The sequence below is a fragment of the Corvus hawaiiensis genome, chromosome 8 (genome assembly GCF_020740725.1).
Source record: "Corvus hawaiiensis isolate bCorHaw1 chromosome 8, bCorHaw1.pri.cur, whole genome shotgun sequence".
NCBI classification, from domain to species: Eukaryota; Metazoa; Chordata; class Aves; order Passeriformes; family Corvidae; genus Corvus; species Corvus hawaiiensis.
Genome location: NC_063220.1, coordinates 38,285,402 through 38,304,276, shown reverse-complemented (window position 1 = coordinate 38,304,276; position 18,875 = coordinate 38,285,402). Strand labels below are relative to the sequence as shown.

The 18,875-nt window shown below is 55.4% G+C and overlaps 3 protein-coding genes and 1 non-coding gene across 4 annotated transcripts; 1 reads left to right on the top strand and 3 right to left on the bottom strand.

Annotated features, from left to right (window-relative positions):
- Positions 1-747: 747 nt before the first annotated feature.
- Positions 748-4,926, bottom strand: NPFFR1 (neuropeptide FF receptor 1). Its single transcript, XM_048312048.1, is given in 6 exon segments — positions 748-1,650; positions 2,000-2,099; positions 2,724-3,017; positions 4,692-4,736; positions 4,739-4,826; positions 4,828-4,926. Coding segments are annotated over 6 exon segments (1,422 nt in total). The 3' UTR covers positions 748-854.
- Positions 4,927-5,859: 933 nt separating this feature from the next.
- LRRC20 (leucine rich repeat containing 20) lies at positions 5,860-13,188 on the bottom strand. Its single transcript, XM_048312049.1, has 4 exons — positions 13,006-13,188; positions 11,759-11,908; positions 10,127-10,294; positions 5,860-6,436 (listed from the first exon to the last, which is right to left on the bottom strand). The coding sequence occupies exons 1-4, from the start codon at positions 13,085-13,087 to the stop codon at positions 6,285-6,287; spliced, it is 552 nt and encodes a 183-aa protein (XP_048168006.1). The 5' UTR covers positions 13,088-13,188; the 3' UTR covers positions 5,860-6,284.
- A 717-nt stretch (positions 13,189-13,905) lies between these two features.
- On the bottom strand, positions 13,906-13,977 carry TRNAE-UUC. Its single transcript has one exon. It is a non-coding gene; the product is annotated as a tRNA-Glu (tRNA).
- Positions 13,978-14,059: 82 nt separating this feature from the next.
- EIF4EBP2 (eukaryotic translation initiation factor 4E binding protein 2) lies at positions 14,060-17,467 on the top strand. Its single transcript, XM_048311870.1, has 3 exons — positions 14,060-14,247; positions 14,936-15,112; positions 15,195-17,467. The coding sequence occupies exons 1-3, from the start codon at positions 14,109-14,111 to the stop codon at positions 15,224-15,226; spliced, it is 348 nt and encodes a 115-aa protein (XP_048167827.1). The 5' UTR covers positions 14,060-14,108; the 3' UTR covers positions 15,227-17,467.
- The last annotated feature ends 1,408 nt before the right edge of the window (positions 17,468-18,875 follow it).

The window sequence follows — 18,875 nt, the reverse complement described above, 5'->3', positions numbered from 1 at the left end:
TGGCTGCAACAGCATGGGCTGGCATGGACCGGCACAGCATGGTCCTAGCCCAGCATAGTTCAGCATGGCCACGATAGCAAGGGGTGGCATGGTCTGGCATGGCATGATGCTGCTTGGCATGGCCACAGAAAGGTGGGCTGGCATTGTCTGGCATGGCGTGATTCCGCACAGCATAGGTGTAACAGCATGGGGTGGCATGGTGTGGCTTGGTCCTGCCCAGCATGGCCACTGCAGTATGGGGATGGCTTGGTCCTGCCCAGCATGGCCTCTGCAGTATGGTGGGATGTGGTCCAGAATGGCTGCAATGTCCTGCATGGCGTGGTTTGATCCAGCAGGAGCACAATAACATGGTATGGGATGCCTTGGTACAACATGCCCGCAGCGTCGCCCATCCATGGAATGGCCATGGAATGGTCCATTCCCTGTGGCCATGATAGCATGGGGTAGCATGCTCCAGCACAGTATGGCTTGGTCCTGCCTGGCATGGCCATGGCAGCATGGTTTGGCATGGTCCGGCATGGCATGGCTTGGTGCAGCACAGCATGGTGCTGCATGCCTCTCCGTGGCATGGCCAAGCACGGCACAGGATGGCCCCTTCTCCCTCCCTTCTCCTGGATCCCTGCATTCCCTGGCCCCATGCCTGGACTGGGACTGGGTAAAGGGAATTCTGGCAGGGCCCAGGCTCGGCTGGGGGCCCTCTGGAGGGTGCCACGGGGGAAGTGGAGGAGCCAAGCCAGGGACAAGGCATCAGTAGGACACACCTTTATTTCCATGTCTCTTGGCCATAACACGGCAAATCCCCACTGCCCGCCCCGCAAGCCCTTGGTCCAGAGTGGTTTGGTGGCTGCGACTCCTCAGCCGTCCCACGCAGGGACACCAGCGCGGCGCGGGGCCAGCGGCCCTGACTCGGACACGGCTGGCGAGTCGCTGGTTCGTGCCTGGGTGAAGACGCGGTTGCGGGTGCTGAAGAGGGTCCCACAGCCGTGGCTCCGGGGGGCGTAGGGCCTGCGGTGGCAGTGGAGTGAGCAGAGGGGGGCCCTGAAGACCTCCTGGAAGCCCCGCCGGAAGTTCTCGTTGAAGTAGCCATAGATGATGGGGTTGGCACTGCTGTTGAAGAAGGCCAGCCAGTGGGCGAAGGGGTAGATGTAGACGGCGAGCAGGCGGAGCTGGCCCTCGCTCAGCCGCCCGTAGTCCGTCAGCAGCATCAGCGTCCAGAGGGGCAGCCAGGAGATGGTGAAGAAGAGGGCAACGATGATGAGCATGTTGATGACCTTGGCCTTCCTCCGGGAGATCCTTCTCCCCTCCGGCTCCTCTCTGCCGTGGGCAGGCGCCACCGACTTGAAGAGCTTGAAGGCGATGCGGGCATACATGATGACGATGAGGGCGAGGGGAGCCACGTAGATGTGGGAGAAGAGGACAGTGGTGTAGATCCTCCTCATCCCTGTCTCGGGCCAGGCCTCCCAACAGGAGTAGAGAGGGTAGGAGTTGTTGTAGGTGTCCACCATGAAGTGGTGCTCCTCCCTGGTGACCGTCAGGGTGATGGCAGCAGGGCACATGATGAGCAGGGCCAGCACCCAGATAATGGTGATGGTCAGCAGGGCTTTCCTCGGCGTCAGCTTCTGCTGGAAGGGGTGGACGATGCAGCGAAACCTGTGGGAGGACAGATGGTGGTGGCTTTGGGCACCTGGTGGGACATCCCTGGGGGAGGAGGGTAGCCAGGACCTGGGGGTGGGAATGGAGGATGAGGTGGGTTGCTCTTTACACGTGGCTTTTGGTGGCAAAGATAGGTTGGGGTGTCTCCAGCTTTGGTGTTTTCAGCCCCGTGTGGGGAAGGACACCTTGCTGGAATGCTCCATGGACAGCTCTGTGGTCCTCCTGGAGAGCTGTGACAGGCTCCTGACACTCCCAGGAGCTTTCCCACAATGGAGACCACACAGGACACCTGGACCTGCTGGAGGTGGCTTGGTCCCCATGTCCCCACATTCCCATGCCAACGTACCTCTCCACAGCGATGGCCACCAGCGTGAAAACGGAGGCGGAGACAGACATGCCCTGCACCAGGCCGCTCATTTTGCACATGGTGTTGTCAAAGGGCCAACCTGTGAGGGGACACCGCGGAGGCTGTAGGTGCCTCTGGCTCACCCAGCCACTTACAGATGTCCCCATCCGCTGTGTTGTTGCTGGGGGATGCTAAATCCTGCCCTAACAGAGGGCTTGTATGGAGATCGCCTTTAGCAGCACGGATCATTGGAGAAGAACCCCAAAACTGGGCTGCACATTACACTTATAAACTCAAGGAACATGGTGGCTGTCATTTTTCCTACCACCTTTGGGATCCTCAGTCAGGACTTTCATCTTGTTCCTTGACCCCAATACCAAGGCAATAAATAAATCACACCCCATAATCAATAAAGACAAACCCTGCCCTATGGCCTGGCTGCTGCTGCAGCTGAACCCACCCAGCTCCCTTATCTTTGGAAAGGTCAAAAGGCAGAGCTGAGCCAGCATGGGAGAAGGTGGATGCAGGAAGAATAGGAGTTCTTTTCAGTGTTGCTTGGTGAAGAATGGCTGAACTTCAAATACGCAAATGCAGCATTAGGGTCAAACTTATTTTGCCACAAATGGCCAAAACCTCAAAAAACCAAGAGAGGATGTTTCCCACTTGTGTAGAGGACACTTTCTCTCCATTCCTCGTGTCTTGCCCCTTCCTCTGTCCTGCTCACCTGTGATGAGGTTGTCCACCAGGGTGGTGGGCATGCAGAAGATGCCCACCAGCAGGTCACTGATGGCCAGATTGAAGAGGAACATGTTGGTGACTGTGCGCATCTGGCGGTTCTTCACCACAACGAAGCACACCAGGACATTGCCGATCACGCACATGAGGAAGATGAAGGTGTAGGCCAGGATGAACATGAAGGCCACGGGGGAGGAATGCTGGTAGTACGCCAGGAAGGTGTAGTTCTCCCTCAGGAGGTGGCTGGTGCTGGAGTTGAGCCACCAGGTGCCATTGGAAGGGCCTGGGGAAAGGAAGGCAGGAAAATGAAGCCAGGAGAGAATAAAGCAATTATTGCCTCCATTTCTTAATGCCTCCAGAGGTGGGTTTTCATGTTTATTCCAGAGCCCAGGCTGGCTGGGACATGTCCTGCTGGACTCATCGCAGTGCCCCAGCAAGTTTCCTCCTCCTTGGGTTACACAGCTCAAGGATCTGCAGCACCTCGGCTGAATTATTATTTTACATCATTATTATTTGATACCATTGATGTCATTATTATTTGATATCATTATTATTTGTATCATTCTTTTGATGAGGAATTAGAGCAACCCAGAAGACACCCTGATCTCATGGGCCTTTTTTAGGGATGGTGCAAGGAAGACAAATCCACACCCCGACACTCCACTGCTCCGGCCTTATGGGAGCTGTATCCGTGTGGTCCCAGTCACGGCTGGCCTGGGAGCATCCCTGCCCCCGGGTTCTCCTTGTGCTTCCAAGGTTTACAGTTCATTATTCAGCAAGATCTTATTCTCCCTGGCGAAGCCGCAATAACCAAGGGAAAGGGGCTGGGGCAGAGGACACCCTCCCCTCCCCTCCCGTCTGAAGCGATAATTATAATTCTGATCATTATCTGGGAGCTTCTGGTGGAGGCGCGGGGCTGGCATTTTGTCACTACAGGTTTAACAGGGAGCCGCTCTCTGCAGCTCCCACCCTCGGGCTTCCCCAGCCTTGCGCAGGCAGGGATGCGGGAGGATGCCGGGCGTGGGCAGGAGCTGCCTGCAGCGGTGACGGGACTGGCTCCGGGAGAATCCAGGCTGCAGTGTTGAGGCAAGGAAAGGCGCATTTTGGCTTTAAGGCTCTGCCCAAGAGCCTGCAGGCCAGCTCTACGCTGAGACAGCCCTTCCACGGCGCGGTGTGATGGGCAGCTGGAGCATCCCCCTATCCCTGTGCCGATGCCCGTGCTCAGCTTGCCAGCCAAGACGCTTTTCCCAGCCACTGGGACCACCGGCTTCCTCAGGGTTCCAGCAGGCAGGAGGGCCCTATCCAACCCCTAATACCCCAGTCCTGGGTGCAGGATTTGGGCAACACATTTCCAGTGGGGCTTCAGAAAGGCGCTGGGGGGGGGGTTGCAGCTGACACAGGAGAAGGAGCTTCTTGGAGAGTCAAGGGAGTAGCAGGATCGAGGGGGCAAGAGTCTCCAGATAGTCGGTATCAAATGCATGAACCAGCTTTGTTAGCAGGAGCAATAACAAAGACTGCAATGAGATTGCCCGAAACCTGTGATATTAAGCCTAAAACTTTGCTGGACTTTACCTTTTGGGGCTGCAGTGCAGCATGAGCAGGAGGTGGGCATCCTATGGAATTGGAGGTGGTTTTAAAAGCAAGCTGGAAGATGGGGAAAGGAACATAAGGGGCTGCTGAGCACCCGGGTTGGTGCTGGATGGATGAATGAGTGGATAGATGGATGAATGGGTGGAGGAACGGATGGATCGATGCAGGCGTCCTCAGCTCAGCGCTGACATCTCGGACGTGGCGACAAGGGGATGGGGGGACCGGACGGGGGGCGATGGATCACCTGCCTCCCTGCCTGGCTGTGGGAAGCCACCGCAGGGAGAGGCTGGTCTGATGGAATAGGGGGCTGGGATGAGGGGCGCATAGCTTTTTTGGGGGATAAAATAGATCAGGTCTTGGCACTCACCTCCGCCGGCCCGACCCGGCTCTAGGGGCTGCATCGCTGCATGCGGGGGCTACCGCCGGAGGCGATCTGCTGCCCGGGGAGGGGGCGCAGTTCGCCCCCGTCCCTCCCTCCGTCCCTCCCGCCCGGTCCGGAGCCCGGTGCCGCCGCCGCGGTGCCGCCGCGCCGGTTGCGGCTGCTCGCCGGCTGCAGCGGAGAAGGGGAGGGGGCGCGGGGGGGAACAGCCTCCTATCGCCATGGCTACTGGGGGACCCGCACGCAGCCCCCCGCGGCTGAGGCAGCGCGGGGGCGGGCAGCCAAGGAGGGCAAGGAGAGGGAGGGAGCCGGTTCTCTCCCTGGGGGGGGTCGCGGTCTGTGTCCCCTCGCTGCCGCCGAGGTCCCCACACTGATGCTGGCAGCTGATGGCCGGTGTCCCCAGCAGCGCCCCTGTCCATCCCGGGGGGGAAAATACGCCAGGAGCCTCAAGACAATTGGGGAGATCCCCCATCCCTCAACCCCCACACAGAGAAAAGCAACATGATGTTTAGGGATGCTGGTCCTGGCTCCAGGCCGCTCCACTCAACTCCGGCGTTCCCAACATCTCTTACCATAATCTTTTACGAAAGTTTGGCAAGTCTAGGAGTAAAATATTCACAGGATTAACCATTCCTGGCTGTCTCCAGCCAGCACACACCTTTGGGAAGTGTTTGTCCCTTAAATACCCGAGGGAACAAACAAGGGAGATGTTTAAACAAGGCATTTTGCGATAACACCTGGAGTTTCTCCCAGGAGGTTTTTTTTTGCAGCAGCAGCCAGCTGCTAAGGGACATGGGTGTGCTTGGAAGTGTCCTCCCTGCCACTGAGAAGCCACTGTCTCCAGGACACTTCTTTGTGGGAAGGGAATCAGCACAACTTGAGGACCCAGAGCACCCGAGAGGTGGGCACACACTTCTGGGGACAGCCACGGGGTGAGCAGAGTGTGGGCACCCACTGGCATTGGATTGCTTTGATTTCCACGGTGAAAAAAAACTGAAGGGAAAAAAATTCCTTTGAAAACAAGGATTTTTCCAGGGAAATACTCCTTGGGTCTGGGCAGAATCCAGCTGAAGGCTGCAGTGAGCAGCTTTGTGAAGGGGCTGCTTTAAGGACAAGACTGGTGATTCGAATTTAATCAGATACAAACCCCCCGAAGTAACAGGAAAGCATTTAATCAGGCACTTGGCACACCACGTCAGCAATTCCAGGGAGAGCCCTTACAGCCGCAGGGATGTTCTCCACCATCCCAGCTGCTCGCCATCACTGCCCAGGTGGGAGGGTGAACATCCAGCTCCCTCTGCAACTTCACCCACACCTCCCGCCACAAGTGTTGCAGCTCCTCCGCATCCCCAAAACACATAAGCAGGAGATTCCTTGGGTCGGGATCGGGCAGAGCCATCCCTTCACGGGGGAGCCCCACTGCTTGCTTTTAATTTAGGAAAAATGAGGCACTCGCTCGGGTTTGGGACCTGCTGGCTGCAGCTTTGGGACAGAAACAGGGGCATAGCGGGGACTGACCTAAGCCAAACCACTCTCGTGGGCAGTCACCCCTTGGGACAGCTCGGGCACCCCGGGATCCTGTCAGGCTTTAGGGATGGGCTCCTCTGGAGACAGCAGCAGGTCAAAGGGAACGAGGGGCCGGACCAGCAGCCGCACCTCGGGGCCGACAGGGTTCGCCCGCAGGTTGAGGCTCCGCAGGGATGCCATGGAGGCCAATTGATCCGTCGGCACCTCTGGAAAAGAGCACGGAGGTGAGAATCCATCCTGGAGGGGAGGAAGGGATGAAAGCTGCACTTGATGGACAGCCTGCAGCAAGCCCTGCTCCTGCTGGTCTGCAGGCTTTGATCAAAACAGAAGCACAGTGAAATATTAATTTGTCCAACTGCTCAGGCAAATGGTTATCAGTTGGACTCGATCATCTTAGAGGTCTTTTCCAACCTAAATGATCCTGTGATTCTATGGAAAGTGTTGGCAAGGTGCAAACACTGAGATATCCGATGTGGGCACTGCCCTCCAGTTCTCCCAGTCCTAATAAAACCCCTGCTGGGACCCTAAACTGGGATTCAAAGACTTATTCCCTGATTTTATTCCTGGTGTTGCAATGCCCAGGAGCCCTCTCCAAACTAACAGGAGGGCACGTGGTCTTTGCCCTTGTTGGATAGGCTGCAAAATGGCTCTCAGCCATCAACAGGCACCCTTCTATTTTGCAATTTCCATGAATTGGGTGTTGTCCTTTAGAAAACATTACATTTACAAACTCTGCGTTAAAGAAAAGGTGCAGGTCTCTTGGATGGTCCCAATGTGAATCCACTGAGAGCAGAGGAATGAGACTGATATGAAAACATAACCATTAAGCTCATTAAAAGGTGATAGATTTAGCTTTTTTGCTACAATTCACAATATTTTGGGCTTGCAAAGCCCATCTGTCTGATTTATAAAAACCAATTTCTTTTTAATTTGGCCACCAAAATGACAAGAGCCTTTTATATCCCAGCTCCTGTTTCTTCTGCCAGCACCTGGAGCAGAATCGTGGTGTTGTAATTATATCTGGTAGATGATTATGTGATTTTTAAACCGTGAAACTTATTTTATGCTGGAAAAAGACTCAAACACTCTGACACCTTTGTTTTTTTGCTCTTTCTTTTCCAGAAAATGGTGCTATTTTCCATACACAAATTCCCTAGGAGTGCATCTCTCCTCAGGCAGAGCTTCGCATGAATTTTTTTAATAACTCTTCTTCATGGTAGATTTGTTCATTGCCATTCCCCTCTATCATTTCGCTTTTTTTTTTTTCCCCTTGATGCACATTTTTTTTTCATAGGTCTTCCTATTTAATCATCTTCTAATGCAGCAGAGAATAAGAAGCTTAATCATCCTCTCATGCAGCATGATAAAGTTAAAAGTGCTTTCGCTCATTTTGCTTAACTTAGGGAGTTAAGGAAAGTATTTTAGGGACCAAGACCTTCCCAGGCTGGGAACAGCTCAGCTCTGCACCTTAATTCCAGGTAAGGAGCAGTGATTCACCCCTGGCATGAAGGGACAGGCAGGGCACACAGTGCAGCCTGTAGCTGTAGGGTTGTGCCATGGGAGCCACAAATTCCTCTAAAGACAACCCAAAGCATCACTTGCTGCCTTCCCAGTGGATGAGGCACTTGCATCTGAGCCTTCAACTGGCTTCACCAGTTGAGCAAAAAACAGGCAGGGAAAAGGCATTTACATAATTAAAGCAGAATGTGACAATAAGCGAGTGACACCATCATGGAATGGTCTGGGCTGGAAGGGACCTTCAAGCTCATCCAGTTCCACCCCCTGGATGGAGGCAGGGACACCTTCCACTATCCCAGGTTGCTCCAAGCCCCATCCAGCCTGGCTTTGGACACTTCCAGGGATCCACAGCTTCTCTGTGCCAGTGCCTCATCACCCTCACAGGGAAGAATTTTTTCCCAATATCCCATCTAACTGTACTCTCAGTTTGAAATCACTCCCCTTTGTCCCATCTCGACATTCTCAGGATGACAATAACCAGAGTTGCCCCCAGCAGTGACCTCCCCAGCCTTGGCAGCAGTCTCAACAACATCCCTATTAAACCATTAATCAAGCAATAAGGGGAAGAGAAGCTGAAGCTCCAGGCACCAAAACATCCCCATGGATCTGAGAGCTTAAAAAGCTCGTTTGATATCACTCTAATAATCAGGGAAAGAGTTAAAAGCTCTGACAGTAATATACACATAATTACAGTCCAGGGTTAAGAGCTTATTTAGGTGAAAAGGGTGGCTTGTGGCACCGAATGTCTCCTTTCACAGAGCCCCCAGGCTCCAGGCAGGCATTAATTAATCTGCCTTTTACTCCTGTTTCCCTTTGGAAAACATTACCTACTGCCTCCAGTTCAATATGTCTTAGCAGGTCACTCAGCCCTTTTTCAGCAGGAGCTTTTAAATCGGGTTTGCAGCCCTGGCAGGAGCCTCTCCAGCATCCCTGGGATGGCAGAGGAGGACAGGCAAGACCAGCACTGGCCCAGGACCACAAACCAGGGGATCCGAGACCTTATAAACACGAGTTCACGTGCAGGGGAGCCTGGAATCTATTTGGGAAGGGCTGGCAGGAGCAATGTGATTGCCCAGGATTTTGTTTCCTTGGAAAAATGGGCTGAAACCCTCTGGCTTTCTGGTCTCTACCTTTTCCCTTTCCAGAAAATGTGTAAAATAAGCTCATGTCACCTATTTCTGCAGCCAGACAGCATCGTGTGCACTACTCAGACATATCCTTGCAACATTTTAGCTTGAAATTGTTAAATTTTACTCTGTTTTCACTTTCCCCACATCTGGAGGACACCTCCCAGCCGAGGGGAGCCTGGTGGGAGGTGACCAACCCTGGCAGCCAAGTTCTCAAGCCACCCCCTCCCCCAGGATCAATCTGGCTGGGTGCAACCCTGGGTGCAGCCTTTCCTCCGTGCATTTTAGCAGGGAAAGAGGCACCAAAAAGCTGCACTCCCTCCTTGCAGCATCCTGCTTGCACAAAACGAGTGGGAAAAATGCTCTTTGGAGACCACGTCAGATTGAAATCAGCCATTTCAACTCAAAAAGTGATGGAGAGAATTAAAAGCGAGACAGCTCTCTCTGGGAGGTGGGAGAGAAAAAGGGGGTGAGGAAAGGCCGTGTCTTTCTCTGGCTCCTATGGAAGCAGTTTTTAATCCCAGTGCTTCTACGGGCAGAGCCAGGGAGCAGCTGATGTGAGGCTGTTAATAAAACTCATGTTGCAGGGAGCAGCTTTCCCAGAGCAGCTGAAGCAATCCCAGATAAAACAGCAACATTGAGTGGGCTCCGATATTCGCCTCCCTGGGGATCCGTGGGGGCTGTGGGATGCTCCAGCCCGGGCTCTTTGAAAGCTGCATCCTAAATAAATCCCCTTTTATCTGTGTACAGCAGCTGCCCCTTTTGCCCAGCTTTTGGAGACTCCAAAGGCTTCAGCTTTTGCACATGAAAGATTTTCGTCCCGCTGCAGGGTTGAGGGATGAGCATCTCTTGCCATTCCTTTAATTTAATTTTTAGGGGATTTTGTAGTGTTAAACAGCTCCTGTTTGCTCTGGGAAATGTCCAGGTGGGCTCGTGTCCTTGCTAAGCTTGGCAGTAAACATCCCAGCCCAGCATTCCTGGGGCCAGGTTCTGCAATCAACTCTGGTATTTTAATGAAATCTGGAGATTTTGGGTCACCCCAGCTGGAGGTGCCTTTAAGAGCTCCACCCCAGCGTGGTGAACAGGGCAGCTCGAATGGGGCTTGACTCCCACTGTGCCTGCAAAAGCTTTTCCCTGGGAGGCGGTGGAAACACCAGGAAAGGCAAGTGGCTAACCAGGCTCTGACTCTTTAGCATCACCCTCCGGCTGATGCTAAATCACCTTTTTCCAGTGGGAAAAGGTCCTTCTCACCTGCGATCTCGTTCTCTTCCAGGTCAATGGTCTCCAGGGTGGGGACGGTGGCCAAGGGCTCCGGGAAGCGCCGGAACCTGTTGCGGGAGAGGTTGATGTCCCGGAGGTGCTGCAGGGAGGTGATTTCCTCGGGCAGGCGGTGCAGGTAATTGCCTGCCAGGTTGAGCTCTGGGAAGAGAGAAGGGAGGTGGTGGGATGCCGGGGAAAAGATGGGAAAATAACTAATGCACGGCTTGATTTACAGCCTCTGTCCCCCGTGGACTGCCAGCTCCCTTAGTGGGATTCCAGCTCCAAAAATTGGGCTCTTTTTCTGCTGTTTTCCGTGATTACCATTGTAGTTTTGCCTGCTGGGAATACCACTTTCAGGAGTGATGTTTTTGTTGCTTGCCTCAGGCTTTGCTAATGAAATTGGGCAGTCTTTTGCAAGCAGGGTCTGTAAAAAATAAGGAATATTTCCTCATAAAGTCAGTGCAATTACCTCCCCGATGGACATTTGTCATGGCTCTCTTTATTCATGTGCCTGAACCCCTTCTGAGGGATAAACAGTGGTGGGTCTTATATGTGAAAAATATCTGTTCTCCACAGTTTACCCGTCTGTGATGCTTTTTTTTCTGTGATGCCCCAGAAATGAGCTGTGGGGCTAGGAGCAGCACTCCTGGGAACAAAACCCAAATCCCCCTGTCCCAGTGCCCTTCTCCAGTGGCACAGGGCTTTCTGCACTATAAATACACACACAAGCTGCCCCGCCCCTGCTAATACCTGGTATTTATAGGTCCTGCCTTATTCAGCCTGTCCCCAGCCCTGGGGCGTCTGTCCCTGCTGAGACCCAGCACATTCATCGCCAGAGTGATTGCTTCACTGGTGGAGCAAAGCCCTTGCTGGGGAACAAGGCCATTTTTTTCCCTTCAGGGCCTGTTGTGCTGTCTAGAAAATGAAAATTGATTTCCTTTGCTCGATGAGTTTCCTTTCCCTGGCCTAGGGGTGTTCTCACAGATGATGCTCCGGCTCCAGAACAAGGGAAGCCTCCCCAGGCACCCACCGCAGTGGCATTTGTGTGGTACGTTGTAGCAACAAAATTGATTTTAGAAGCTGCCAGAGCATCCCCAGCACTGTCCCCGGTGTCCAATACTGTGATACTGGATGCTCTGGGTGCTTGCATGGCCATTTTTTAGCAGATTAGCCTCTGGCTGCTTTCTCTGGGCTCCACAGGGAGGTATCCCCGTGGTGCTGATGATCGTTCCCCTCTCCTGCAGTGATTAACTCTCACTGATATCTCAGATGAGGACTAATTGGCCAGCACAGCCTGGATTGCCCCGTCTCTGCCATGCCCCGTTATCCCCAGGCTGCCTTTCCTGTTCCCCTCCATCCCCAGCCCCATCCTTGGAGGGAGCTGGAGGGCGATGAGTGGCCCCGGAGCAGCCTGATACCAGTTTGGGAGGGTGGGTGAGAGCAGAACCAGTGTCCTCTTCCTTCAAGGGGCAGAAAGCATAAGGAAAAATGGATTTTTTGGGTCTGAACTAATGCTTGTAATGGGGTGTGAGCTCAGGGGAGACTCTCAGGTGCTTTGCCCCCCCTGCGGCAACCCGGGGGTTCCTTGAGTGTCCCAGAGGACTGGAAGTGGCTGTCCCTTACCTGTCAGCTGGCTGAAGGTGGTGACGAATCGGCTAGTGATGGACTTGAGCTCGTTGTTGGCCAGGGAGATGCGATGGATCCCCTCGGTGATGCTCCTCATGGCTTTGTAGATTCCAACGGGGAAGGCCATCAGTTTGCAGTTGGCCAGATCTGCGCACAGAGAGACCCAGGCACCTCGTAGTGCAACCAGCTGGGATGGAGCCATGGATCCCCCTGGTTTTCCACCTCTTCATCCTCGATTTGCCCGAGTGCTGTGCCCTGTGTACTCCTATCCATTACGGGGATCTTGGCAGTCACCTCCACAAACTTTGAGTTTGAATCCCATCAGGAATGCCAAGGTTGTTCTGACTTAGGTGTTCAACCCTAAATCACATTGCAATGACTTCCAGGCTGCACCGTCCTTTCGGAAACCCCCAGCCAGCCTGCCCATGTCTAATAACTTCAGTCATCCTGCTCCCCTGAGTCCCTAATTCCCTGGGGATAGCTGAGCAGAGCAGGGATGCTTCTTCCACCGCTGATGGGGATGGAGCAGGGATTTCCCTGGGCGTGCTCCTGGCTGGATTTCTCCTGGCCTTCTGGTCATGGGTGGTTGTCCCATGGCAAGCAGTGGGGAGGGGAAAAAGATTTGGTTGTGCTTCTCAGCTCGTGGCCTTTTGGTTTTGTCCTGAGTTGTTTCTGTTTCCCCTCCCAGGAGATGTCAGGGGTGGAAGCCCTGTATCCCAGCCCCGGGATGGGCTCTGCTTCCTGCCCCCTCCCCAAAGCCACTGCGGGGGCTGATGGAGCGAGCTCCATCCTCCCACGTTTCTCTCAGGAGGATGTGGAGAGCCTGAGCAATGAAGCTCCAGCTCCCGGCACACACTGATTTATATCCCAGGGCTGGGAGTCCAGCGGGAATAAAAATGAGTGGTTTTCATCTTTCTCCTTTGATGAACTGTGCCACACTGTCAGATATCAGCTGGAAATGGGGAAACTGGGGAAAACACAAATCTGACAAGGCAACATGGGGAAAAATCTGCTCCTGCCACTGCTTGCAAGGAGGGACATGTCCCATGGGACTATGTGTGAACCTGCTCTAACTCTGGGGGCCCGAGGGCCCTTTGGGGGAGCCTTTCCCTTCTCCAGAGCCGCGGGGAGGGAACGCCGACAGCTTTTTTTAGACCGTGGCAGTGAAAAATAGAGCCCTGCTCCCGGATACCCGATCCTTGTCCGGGCCCCGAGCGGGAGCCGGGACGGGGCGCCGGGCTTACCCAGGGAATCCGCTTTGTTCTCCACCGTGTCGTTCACCTTCCTGGCCACCCGGGCGACTGCCTCGCCCATCCTCTTGTGCATGCGGGCGGCCGGTCCCGCCGGGAATGCGCTTCGGGCTGGGGGATCCAGGGCTGGAGGGAGAAACCAGCCACTCTGGCCTCTGGGAGAGGGATGCTAAAAATAACCGGCGGGATCAGTGTTCCCAGGGGAGGGAGGGAGGCTGTGCTGGGGCTGGCATGTCCCTCAGGGGCGAGATTCCCATCTTTCCAGGATGGTACTTTTGGGGTATGTAGATGCCTCCTATTCCCTGGCTTGGAATATGGGGATGTATCTCCTTTCCTGGTATGGGATTTGGGGATTCATCTCCTTCCTTGGTTTGGGAAATGGGGACGCATCCCTTTTCCTGGTCTGAGATATTTAGATGCGTCCCCTTTCCTGGTATTGGATATGCCATTTTCCTGGTTTGGGATACGGGCACGCGTCTCTTTTCCTGGTGCGGGACGTGGGGATGCATGCCCTTTCCTGGTTTGGCATGAGGGGATGCAACCCGTTTCCTTATTTGGGATATAGGGATCCATGCCCTTTTCCTGGTTTGGAATATGGAGATGAATGCTATTCCCTGGAATGGGATATGGGTATACATCCCCTTTGCTGGTGTGGGACACGGGGATGCATCCCGTCTCCTGATATGGGATATGGGGATGCACCCCATTTCCTTGTGTGGGATTTGGGGATGCATCCCCTTTCCTGGTTTGGGATATGTTGATCCATTCCTTTTCCCGGTGACTTTATTCAGCTCTAACAAAAGAGCTGTCTAGCCAAAACAATCCCGTACAGGACGGAACGGCAAAACACCGCCTCCCGCACCCCATCCCCCCCAAGAAAAGGAAAGACCGGTCTTCCCACGCCGGGAGTCGAACCCGGGCCGCCTGGGTGAAAACCAGGAATCCTCACCGCTAGACCACGTGGGAGGCGCGGAGAAGCTCGCGCGGCGCCGCGCCTGCCCCCTGCCGGCGGCGGTGAGGGGGCGGTGAGGGGGGCGGGGCGGGGCCGCTCCGCCCGCGCCGCTCGGCGGGGACAAAGCGCGGGGCCGAGCGGGGCCATGTCGTCCGCAGGCGGCCGCCAGCCCAGCCAGAGCCGGGCCATCCCCACCCGCACCGTCACGCTCAGCGACGCCGCGCAGCTCCCCGCCGACTACTGCACCACCCCCGGCGGGACGCTCTTCTCCACCACACCGGGAGGTAAAAGCGCCGCGCCCGCCGGGGCCTCCGGGGGAGCGCGCCCGGGCCAGCCCGCGCCGGGACCGCCGCGTGTCGCGGGAGCGCCGTGCCTATCGCGCCTATATCCCGCCTATATGTCGCTGATATATAGCGTCTGCCGCCTGTTCTCCTCGAAGCACACGCGTGGAGATGGGTTTATTGTTTTTCCGGGACGTACCGGGAGCGCGGAGGGTCCCGGCGGGGTGGCAGCTGGATCCCGGGACGGGGTGGCAGGAAGTTCCCGGTGGGACCCGGGCACCGGGGACTCGATGCCTCGGCCCGACCCCGCGCCGGCACCGCGGGGTCGTGACGTGCCTCGTCCGTGTGCAGGGGAGAGGGACGCGTGTTATTTCGGGGTGCCACATCCATCGGCATCCCCGGGACGCGTTCCCACCCCTGCCGTGAGTTTGCCAGGTCTCTGCGGCGGGACAGCGTTGAGCGCCCCGGGACAGCCGGGACCCAGTTGCCGCCGGGGTGTTTGGCCAGCGCCGAATTATCGCCTGTCGTGCCCAGATAAGAGCGGGCAGAGCGGCGGCGCACTCCCCCCAGCCCTCCCCGCCGATCCCTGGCGGAGAACCTTGGCCGGGGCGCCCGTCCCGCCGGGAAACTCCTTCAGCAAACAAGCGCTGCCGAACCGGATTCCCCCACTCTCTTCCCGTCCTCCCCCCAGGCACCCGGATCATCTACGACCGCAAGTTCCTGCTGGACCGCCGCAACTCCCCCATGGCCAAGACCCCGCCTTGTCACCTCCCCAATATTCCCGGCGTCACCAGCCCCGGCGAGGCCGGCGAGGAGACCAAAGCGGACGCCAACAGCTTGAACCACCAGGAGGGCAAGCCATCCATGGGTAAGGGACCCCCAGGGTGGGGCAGGGCGGATTTGGGGTGGAGGAGAAGCCCCCTAACACTGCTCTCCTTGCCTCTTGCCAGGGGACGATGCTCAGTTCGAGATGGATATCTGAGTGGGAACCACGGAGAGGCAGCGACTCCCCAGACCTGTGCACCCTCCATTCGGCTTAGCAGGATCCGTCCCGGCAAGGCGGAGGTGGCAGCGCTCCCCACCAGTGTCTCCCTCCCCGCCTGTCTCCTCCCCTTCTTTTTTTGGGGGGAGTGCAGCTCTGTCTTCTCCCCTTTTGCGGGTGACTGGTCCCAGCATGTGCCGGACGGAGCATCCCTTCTGGATCCGGCCCTGTTCCTCCTCTTCCTCCCGCCAGCAGCCTGATCTCCACCAGGCTTCTTTTTAAAACATCCCTTTGCCTCTTCTGCTGCCCTAAAATTCCCCTCGTTACCCAAACCACCCACTGCCAGCAGCTTGGTGTTCTGGAGCTGCGTCACCCCTTCTCCTGGAAAATTTGGGCAGCCTGTCAGGAGGAGGGGGAAACACCACTCCTAAAACCGTGCGCCTGCTCGCGCCCCAGGGGAGGGTATTTTTTGAGTTCCCCTGGGTTGTGCTGGCATTCAGCGGAGGATGACGCTGGGAGCCCATTTCCTTCAGTGCTCCAGGGGTCCGGTGTAGTCCCTGATGGCATCAGCCAGCATGCTCACATCCCTCCTACCCAGACTTTTTCCATCTTGGCCCTCCAGCCAGGGGCTGTGTCCCCAACCCACCAGCCAGGACTCACAGCAATGTAGCCATATGTTATAAAACCCCCTTGCTTTTATTTTTTTGGTACTAAAAAGGGGCACTTTACCCTCAACGACTCCTTCCGGGCTGGGGCCAAATGCCTCTGGAGAAGTGCTTGTAGTGCTCGGGTTTTTTTTTACCCCCCGGCCCTTTAAAATGTGAATCCCACAGGGGGGAGATCCCTCTGGCGCCGTTGGATGTCTCAGGAATCACTGGGTGTCCCTGGGGGCTGTGGGGGCTCGCCAGACACCACAGGGATGGGGCGCTCTGCTCTCAGGGTGCTGCCATCGATGCCATCCTCTGCTTAAGTTTTCAGGATGGGATTTCTCCCATCCGGAGCATGCTGTCGTGGATAAGGCATTTCCACGTTAACCTCCCCTTTGCTAGCCTGGCATGGCATGGCTGTCTTGAGCCTCCCCTGGAGATGGGATTTATTTTTCCCGCTCCCTCCGTGCGAGTCTCGCCCTGACAAGCAGCGCTGGGCAAGGCCGTGCGTGGCCGCAGTGGTGCTGGGCTGCACCCCCTAATCCCACCAGCCCCCCCCAGTTTCGATTTTTTACTGCCTGTTGGGAGCCATCACCAGCTCCACAACCTTCTCAAGTGCCATTTTATCAGCCCCCACCTGAGTGCCTGCTCCATCCATCCTCCCTCCCCTGCTGGGGTCGCCCCTCACCTCGGTACCCAACCCTGGGGACCCGTGCTGGGGAGAGGGACATCCCACAGGCTTTGTGCACTTTCCATCCCATAATTTATTTCTCTAGGTGTGTTTGGCACGGGGCAGCGCTGGTGGCGAGCTCCCATCTTCCAGCTGCTTTTCTCACAAGGAGGGGGATGGGAGAGGAAAAAGCTTTGGGGGTGGGAGAGGAAAAAGCAAAAGCACAACCCCAGGGAATGGGTTGTCTTTCCCATCCTTTCCCTCGCGTGGGAGGCGAGGTGAACGCGTAGCCCGGCCGCCGTAGGCGCACGAGTGAGTGAGTGCGAGTAGAAATATGTATCTGCGTGTGGGTGGGTGGTGATAAGACACACACAAATATATATATTATATATAAATAAATATATTTTCCTTGGAGCGAAGATCCTAGGAAGTCGGTTAGGCCCTCGGATTGAGGGAGGGGCAGGGGCAGGGTGCAAGGATATCCTTGGCAGAGCGGGGACAGCCACCGTGGATGCAGGGACCTGGCGCCCTCAGCACAGCTGCTCGTTTTGGGAAACCTGCTCTGCAAGCCAAAAATAATTAGACAATATCCAAGGACAATGTGACTTAATGGACAGGAGCCGGAGGGAAACCTTTTTATTTTTTCCATTTATTTTTTTTCTCTAAACACCCCCTTTCACAACCTCCTTTTGTCTCCGTTCCCCATCCTAGCGACTTTCTCCCGGTTCTCTTTTGTAAGCGGGCTCGGGGCTGAGCAGGGAGGGAGTGCCTGGCCTCGCCAGGGCGTTCCTCTGCTAGTCAAGGGATCCATTTGGGATTTCTGTTGTTTTTTACCGTCTCTTCAAGCAGGTGTTTGGGAGGAGAAAAGCTCTCGCCGGTGGTTGCTGTTACAGTGAGATCAATAAATATCTTGGTTCTACTAAATCGAGGTGATTTGGACTATGATTCAGGGGGGTGGGGACAATTTTCCCTTCCCTTTGGAGGAAACTCCCTTCATGGGCCGTCCCCCAGTCACACCCAGAGAGCAGGGAAAGGTCAAACCCCGAACCAGCAGCTGAGGGTTTAATTGCAAAATATCACACACAGAGGAACCTGGTTTTCCCGTAGGTCTCCCATGTGCAAAACTGTCCCAAACTGATCATTTGTCCTCTCTCTAGTGGCTGCCTCATCCCTGGAAGTGTTCAAGGCCAGGTTGGATGGGACTTGGAGCAGCCTGGTCTAGTGGGAGGTGTCCACCAAGCTGGCCTTGAACCCTTCAGGGATGGGACACCATTAATATATGTTAATAAATTACACTAATACATTTTTAGATTTTTTAAAACCAGGTCAGTCTCTTTTATACCATCCACTCTAATTGGGGAGGGGTCTGAGCAGCAAAAGCCTTTTCCCCCACTAGGGTGCCTCTGGCTGCAGAGGGTGCCCCCAAATTTTTGTGGGTGCCTCAGCAAACCACCAGCATCACTTCTTGGGGATGCATCCCTTGAGGACACCTTGGCTCTGTGTGTGAAATACCACAGTGGCACATCACATTCCCAAAGCATTCAGATCCCAGGGGCGAAGCCGGGAGGGCGTCTCCAAGGGTTTGGGGGGCCTCTTGGTGCACCCTGCCTCGGCTGCACTCGGAGTGGTCCTGCCATGACCTCCCGTGGATTCTGCTCATACTGCAGCAGTCTAATTCTGCAGCGTCAGGGAAATTTGGAGCGTGCGTACCGAGAGGAACACGATGGGAAAGTTGCTGACGAGGCATTTGGGAGCTTCTTTTCCCTGGGTCTGGTTTTGCCCGTGCAATGCCGGTGACAGCTGGTTCCCTCCCAAATTTTGGGGTGCTGTTTATTTGTGAATCCCAGCTCCCCAAGCTCCCATAGTGAGGGGTGTGTGTGTGTGTGTGTGTGTGTGTACCCCTGGATTTTGGTGTGCTTCTAGACACTGATTTGAGATCTTAAAACGGAGAATTAAAATAAAATCAATTTTTAAAGTTGTAACATTTCAATCTAGGACCGTAAATGCGGCAGAGCAGCTGAGGGCAGGGTATTTTGGCTGAGCTGGATGCTGGGAGCCTGGCTAGGATCTCAGATCCCGATGAACAAACTTTCCAGCCCTGCTTTCCAGCTGTTACCATTTTCGGACTAGCTCTGGGCTGCGTTTACATTCCTGGCCCTCCTTCCCAGTGCCGGTGAACGTGTTAATGCCGCTTGTCTCCTTTTCCTTTGCCATGTTGGTGTCCCATAAATACCGATTTGGAGCAGCACGGCAGCTGTGGGTGGTGCTGGGTGTGGGCAAGGCTGTAACGCTGGGGGCAGCTCAGGGGGAGGTGGGGTTGGGGTTCTACCTG

What these genes read in the sequence shown, in the direction of transcription:
- LRRC20 (XM_048312049.1), bottom strand. Translation starts at nt 13,087, where the DNA reads ATGCACAAGAGGATGGGCGAGGCAGTCGCCCGGGTGGCCAGGAAGGTG. An exon ending in GAACAAAGCGGATTCCCTGG is followed by an intron (nt 11,909 to 13,005) that starts GTAAGCCCGGCG and finishes CTCTGTGCGCAG; the next exon opens with ATCTGGCCAACTGCAAACTG. An exon ending in CACCTTCAGCCAGCTGACAG is followed by an intron (nt 10,295 to 11,758) that starts GTAAGGGACAGC and finishes CTCTCTTCCCAG; the next exon opens with AGCTCAACCTGGCAGGCAAT.
- EIF4EBP2 (XM_048311870.1), top strand. Translation starts at nt 14,109, where the DNA reads ATGTCGTCCGCAGGCGGCCGCCAGCCCAGCCAGAGCCGGGCCATCCCC. An exon ending in CTTCTCCACCACACCGGGAG is followed by an intron (nt 14,248 to 14,935) that starts GTAAAAGCGCCG and finishes TCCTCCCCCCAG; the next exon opens with GCACCCGGATCATCTACGAC. An exon ending in GGAGGGCAAGCCATCCATGG is followed by an intron (nt 15,113 to 15,194) that starts GTAAGGGACCCC and finishes GCCTCTTGCCAG; the next exon opens with GGGACGATGCTCAGTTCGAG.